The sequence below is a fragment of the Ursus maritimus genome, unplaced genomic scaffold (assembly GCF_017311325.1).
Source record: "Ursus maritimus isolate PB19 unplaced genomic scaffold, ASM1731132v1 scaffold_17, whole genome shotgun sequence".
In the NCBI taxonomy this organism is placed as follows: Eukaryota; Metazoa; Chordata; class Mammalia; order Carnivora; family Ursidae; genus Ursus; species Ursus maritimus.
The window spans coordinates 46,455,253-46,461,724 of record NW_024424119.1 but is presented as its reverse complement, the minus strand read 5'-3'; the positions used below and the strand labels follow the sequence as shown (position 1 = coordinate 46,461,724).

The 6,472-nt window shown below is 44.2% G+C and overlaps 1 protein-coding gene across 1 annotated transcript in view; it reads left to right on the top strand.

Annotated features, from left to right (window-relative positions):
* Positions 1-251: 251 nt before the first annotated feature.
* MEGF9 (multiple EGF like domains 9) overlaps positions 252-6,472 on the top strand; it is an 81,788-nt gene continuing 75,567 nt past the window's right edge. Inside the window, exon 1 of the mRNA XM_040631802.1 lies at positions 252-1,015. Coding sequence (XP_040487736.1) covers positions 412-1,015 — 604 coding nt within the window. The 5' untranslated portion in view covers positions 252-411. The remainder of the gene's footprint in view (positions 1,016-6,472) is intronic.

Sequence of the window (6,472 nt, the reverse complement as noted above, 5' to 3'; positions counted from 1 at the left end):
CGCCCGATGCCCGCGGCCCGCGCCCCGCTCCTTGGGCAGACAAAGCCGGGACTGCCGCGAGCCCGAAGGGCTGGAGAGGGGCTCATACCACCCTCCTCCCGCCTTAACACCGCCCCCTCCCCTCGACGTCCTCTGATTGGCCCGGGGGGCTACAAAGAGGCCGGGAAGCGGGCGGGTCACGTGGGCCAGCGTGGCCTCCCATTGGTCAGGAGAGGCTGCCAATCGGGGAGGGCGGGCTGTCCACGCTCGGCCCGGTCGCTCCCTCCGCGCTGGGGCCCGCCCGCGGGGCCGGCCGCCTGTCAGAGGGAGGTGGCGATGGTGCGCCCGGTGGCAGTGGCGGCTGCGGCGGCTTCCCTGGTCCGAGCGCAGGGAGGAGAAGATGACTGACCGACCGACTCAATGACTGAATGAATGAATGGCGGAGCCGAGCGCGCCATGAGGAGCCTGCCGAGCCTGGGCGCCCTCGCCCTGTTGTGCTGCGCCGCCGCCGCCGCCGCCGCCGCCGCCGCCGCCGCCGCCTCAACAACCTCGGCGGGGAATGTCACCGGTGGCGGCGGGGCCGTGGGGCAGGTGGACGCGTCTCCGGGCCCGGGGCTAGGGGGCGAGCCCAGTCGCTCTTTCTCTAAGGCGACGACTCCCACGGCCCAGGCCCCGAGGACCGGAGCGCCGCGCACTACCGTCCATCAGCCCCCGGCTGCGTCCTCTTCAGCCGAGTCCCCGGAGACCACCCGTCCTCGGGCGACGGCCGGACTCGCCGCGACCACCTTCCAGGCGCCTCTCAGCCCCTCGCCGACCGCCCCTCCGGCGGTGGACCGTACTCCGACCACCCCTCGCGCGACAACCAGACCCGCGCCGACCACCCTCTTGACGAGCACTGGCCCGGCGCCGACCACCCCCGTTGAGACCACCAGCCCGGCGCCCACCACTCCGCTGAGCCCAACCCCCGAGCTTCCCGGCGGCGGCACCGTCCCGCCCACCCCACCTGCCACCGAGGCCCCCTCTCCCCCTCCCCCAGGTGAGTCCTCGCACTGCTTGCCGGCTGCACCCAGCCCCTCGGCTGCCCACCCTTACCCCAGCCGCGGGCCTCCCGGGTTGGGTTCGTGCCCGGAATTGATCATTCCTCACCCCAAAGTTTCCCCGGATTTCGACTCCTAAGGGGAGGTCGAGCTCCAGCTCGCCCGCCCCCCTCCCCAATCTGGAAAGTCTTTTGTCCCCCCTGGGCTGGGCTTCCCCGGGAGGGGGGCGGCTGCGGTGTGGAAGGCATCGCATCTCCTTCCAAACGGGGCTTTCTGGCCTTTGTCAGAGACCCTGAATGGGCGCAAACTTTTGGGTTCGGTTCGTTCACCCTGCCTCTCTGCCTGGGTTATTTCGGGAAGTTTGAAAGCCAGAACAGTACCTCCTTCAACCAATGAGTCAAAACCTAAGTATAAGGGATTCCTTTCAAAGCTTCTGCTTCCTTGTTCATTTCTCCTTGTGTGTGTGTTTGTGTGTGTATAATGTGTGTGTGTGTGTGTACAATGTGCATATATATAATGTGTTGCATATATATCTATATCTATATCTATATCTATATCGTGCATGTGACAGGTGGAAGAGATATTGAGGGTTTTGTCTACCACAGTACGACAGAGCACTCGGGCAAAAAAAAAAAAAAAAAAGACATTGTAATCCATGTTTTCCCTGCAAATAAATGGATTCAGTAGGTCATTTGGGACAGGTGTGTATCTAGGTTGAGCATGCCTATAAATTAGGTTAAATCCCTTTCTTGCACCATTTTTTCTTCCTCAATTACAAGGTCAATATGTTTGGACAAATACACAATTTAGGCAGGGATGCCCATTTCCCCGCCCCCCCCTTAAGTTAGAATGTTCAGTTTGAAGGATGCTGATAAATGCCAGTATCTGTTTTGAGTCCACATAGAAAATAGGCTCTTCTTGCAGATTGAAGTCTTCAAGCAAAGTTAAAGACAACTCCTATTCTTGTCTCCTTTTAATCTAAAGTGGGCCTGGAACTGAACAAATAAAACCTACCTTGTCAAGACATTAGACAAGAGTTTCTGAATTCCTTTGCCTAAGTTGGGGTGGAGATTTGTCCAAACTGTTTGCCAAGCTGTACTTACATTAATGGCCCTCTGACCTAATTCTTAGGCTCAGTGATTTGCTGTAGAGTCAGGTATGAACTTTGGACTATAATTGAATTTGTAGAGAGTTTTCCCACATGATTATGAGTCTTAATACAGTCTTGAATCTTGGGTTGGAGGGTGGCATTGACATCAGTAGGAATGCACATTATTCAACCATAAAAAGCTAAGTTTGCATCTCTTCTAGCTTGAAGGAGTATATTAACTAGCTGGATTTTGACTATAACCTTTTTTGGCTTTGGTATAGAGAGATTGACATATTACTAAGAGACAGGAAGCACAGTGGTTGAGAGTATGGACCCTGGAGTCCATTCTTAGGTTTGAATCCTTGCTCTGTCCCTTATTAACCGTGTAATCTTGGGCAGGTCACGTAACCTCTCTCCAACTGTGAAATGAAGATAATAATAGTACTTACTTCATAGGATTGCTGTGAAGATTAACCAAGTTAATACATTTATGGTGCTTCGAACAGTTCCTGGTCCAAAGTAAGCACCATGTGTGTGTTAGTTATCCTTATGACTACAATTTTTTTTGAGAAACCTAGCAGTAATGTGACAATTTTTTGTTGTGGTGGTGGTAAAATATAATAGAAAAACGATGAATTAGATTTTCCAGAGTTTGAAGCACACATTTAAGTAGTAGCACGATCACTTATTTTGAACGTTAGTATGTGATAAATAAGTCAGTGTAATTGATGTTATTTTATCTTTATTATTTTTGTATTGTTATTTTTAAATCACAAAGTGAACCTTTACTTCAAAAAAATACAAACAACCAGAAGTCTACAAAGGAAAAAGTGAAAGTCACTCCTTTACTGCTTCTTAGTTCCAGTCAGTCCCTAGAGGTTACTACTGTTAACAGTTTGATCTGTTTTCAGACATTTTTCTGGGCATTTGTGAACATACATACACAGACGGGTTTTAAAAATAGTTTTAAAAACTCAAAATAATTCTATGCAAGCTGTTTTACAGCTTGCTGTATTCACTTAGCTATTTATCGCGAATTTTTTTTCTATGTCCATACTTAAGATCTACCTTATTCTTCTTAACAGTTGCATGTTTTGGTACAAGAATTATATATATATGTATATATATATATATACATATATATATACACACATATATATATACATATATATATACATATATACATATATTTTAATATATATATATATTTTAAAACCAATCCCTTATTTATGGACACTTAGATTGCTTCTGGGATTCAGTTTTAAAAGCACAGAGAAGGATGTGTTCTTATTAAGCCCCTCATGGACATATTCTCCAGTACTTCAGCAGGAGTTTCGAAGAATCCAATTTCAAGTGAAGTAAAGCTGGATTAATTAATATGTGCCATATGAACAGTTCAAGGCTTTAGTAACTTCCATGGACTAACATATAACCATGTCTATTGTGGTCTTGGGTGACAAAAGTTTTAGAAGGCTGTCCAACTTCAGTAGCTCTTCTGTGTCTTAAATTAACACAGTTCATACTTTTTTATGTGTGAATTCACTATGGATTGCCTATGTCTAGTTCTCAGCAGCTGAACTGAACTTTGTGGGCCTGTTGATAGGTAGTTTTGGCTTTACAGTGTGATACAATCAAAGATGGCCTTTTTATCTGAGCATGGGTTCTAGTCTACTTCAAATAGTACATACATCTCTTTGACAGAAGGAAAGCTTCTAACTGATCTTGAGAGACCTAGTTTGACTTGCAGAGTTGGATTCTCTGGCATTTGGGAAGATGGTTGTATTAGGTATTTTATTTTAATGTTCCTGTAAGGACTGAATGCCATCGATAATATCTTATGTGATTAGATGGGTCTTCTAGCTGCTCTTTGATTTAATAAGAATTTCTTTCATAGAGTTCTAGCTGAGAGCTCTTGCCTGCCCCTCAGTTAGGGCCCTCTTTTGTTTATAAGGACACTGATCTGCAAACTGAAACTAATTGCCCAGCAAACAGGCACTTTCCTCCCACAGGCTTGGCAATACATTTGGCTGATTGGTTGCCTGGGTGGGACATTTTAAGAAGAATTAAGGGAGAAGCTGTGATGCCAGAGGATGGTAGTTACCAGCAGTAAGAGACTAAGGTGATGACAAGTGTTTGATTTTTTAAAGTATGGCTAGATAAGACTTTAAAACCCTCCTAGCATGGCTTTACATTTTAGGAAATACTTCCAAGGGCTAGCTGAAATCTTTCTCTCTTTTGTTAACACCGACTGGTTCTGGTTCTGCCCTTTGGAGGCAGGCAGAACAAGTCTGCTCTCTCTGGGCCATGACAGTTCTTTGGGGACAGTGATCGTGTTCTCTTGGAATCTGGACTAAATAACGTCAGCTCCCTCAACTTTTCTTTATGTGACATGGTTTCAGATTCCCTCACTGTCCTCTTCTGGACTTTTTCAGTCTTTCTGCGTCCCTCCCAAAGTGTGGAGCACAGAGCTGAGCATAATACTCCAGATATGCTCTGACTAGCTTGCGGTAGAGAGGGCAGTTACCTCGTTCCTTCTGGATGCTATACTACTGTTGATGTAGTTAGTTCCTAATCACAGTAGCGTTTTTGGCAGCCACGTTATGTTGTTGACTCATTGAGTCCATTAAGATAGCTAAGCCGGTTTTTTTTTTTTTTAAACAAAACAAAACAAAACAAAACAAAACATGTACTAGATGAGTGTTTCTTCATTCTGGACTGGGAAATTCTTGTTATTTTCTAAAGTATGAACTGAGACATTTGCCAGACATGTAGATGTATTGTGTTAGATTCAAGCCATCCTTTTAGATCCCAAGTCTGTTAGAGTACCCCACCCAGTTTATTCACATTCACCTACAGGGTGTTCCTATAGACAGAGTCTAAAGACAAGTTAGAGCAGGTTATTCTTACCTCACAGGGGAGGGTAAATTTATGGATGATAAAATAGTTTGGAAGGGAAGGAGTAATAGTTTAGTTCTCAAGGGTCTCTTCTAGCTTAAAAGTTCTGTAATGATTTGGTATGCATGATTCAGGGCACATTAATGCCCCCAAAGAGCCTTGATCATTTATTTATGATATAAGTTAAGAGAATAGGCTTTGTTTAAGCAAGCCTTAGAATTTAGAGCTTGAAAATTCTGACTAGTATGACATGTAAATAAAATATCATGAATGGATTTTGTTTGAAAGGAACATTCTGGGAATGCAGGGCCTGCCTAAGTATACCGGGTAATGTTTTCTTCATCCTAAAATTCTCTGCTCTAGCTACAGAGAGTTATTTGCTTGTGGTTATTTAAGAAGATACCATTTGTTTTAGGGACATAGAAATTGTTCAGGCTCCAGAGATAATGTAGGTCCACTATATTTTATCCAAAACCTGTGGAGCTGGATGTGTTTCAGAATTTACATTTTTTCCCCTGGATCTTAGGAAGTTAATAAATATACCCCAGTGGGTCAGCATCCTATGATCAAATACATGAAGATATTTGCAGCAAAATGCATGTATATTTACAGTGAATGGGATAAATAAAGACTGAAAATAGCCTTGCATGTGTTTGGGTCAGGTTTTGCTGCCAAATGAGTTACAGAAACAATTTTGGTTTTTGGATCTCCTGGTACTTGGCATCAGGTCTGAGGGCTTATGGACCACTGTAAGTAATTACACACACATATTGTACTTACTATGTTCCAGGAAGTGTTTTGAGTGCCTTATGTATATCAACTTCTTTAATCCTCACAACAGTTAGGTACAATTGAGTTAGATACTATTAACTGTCCTCATCTTACAGATAAGGAAACTGGGGCTCACAGAAGCTCAGTTATGGCAGAACCTAGATTCAAACTTAGTCATTCTGGTTCCAGAATCCATATTATTGGCATTTAAGGAAATAGTTACATAGAAGAGAAGAGAAGGAAACCATTTTGCTAAAAATTTTTCGTCCTTGGATACTAATCTGAGAAAATTTCTACTGTTCTACTGGCATTTACTCCCTACACTTCATCGTATGCTATTCATTCACCTCTTTGAATTTTCTGTTTTACAGTGTTTTACAACTGTGGTTTTAAGTTGTAGGTCTAATTCCTCCTTTGATTAGATTTTAATGTGGTCTGTGATAGAGAAGTTTGTCTGTAGTCTTTTTAGGGCCAGGCCCAGGCCCAGGCCCAGGGACTTCTCAAATTTACTGTATCTTATTCCTGGCCTAAGTGCCTAGCTTTCTGTAAAAATTCCTTAGTCTGATTTGTTTTTGGAATAGCATAGTTAAATTCCTATATAACATTAGTTTCAAATCTTCTGAATTATGACCCCAGGAAGCCTTCTGGCTAATTGAAAATTTACACATTGAAATAATCTGACTAGGTCTTTTTATCTTGA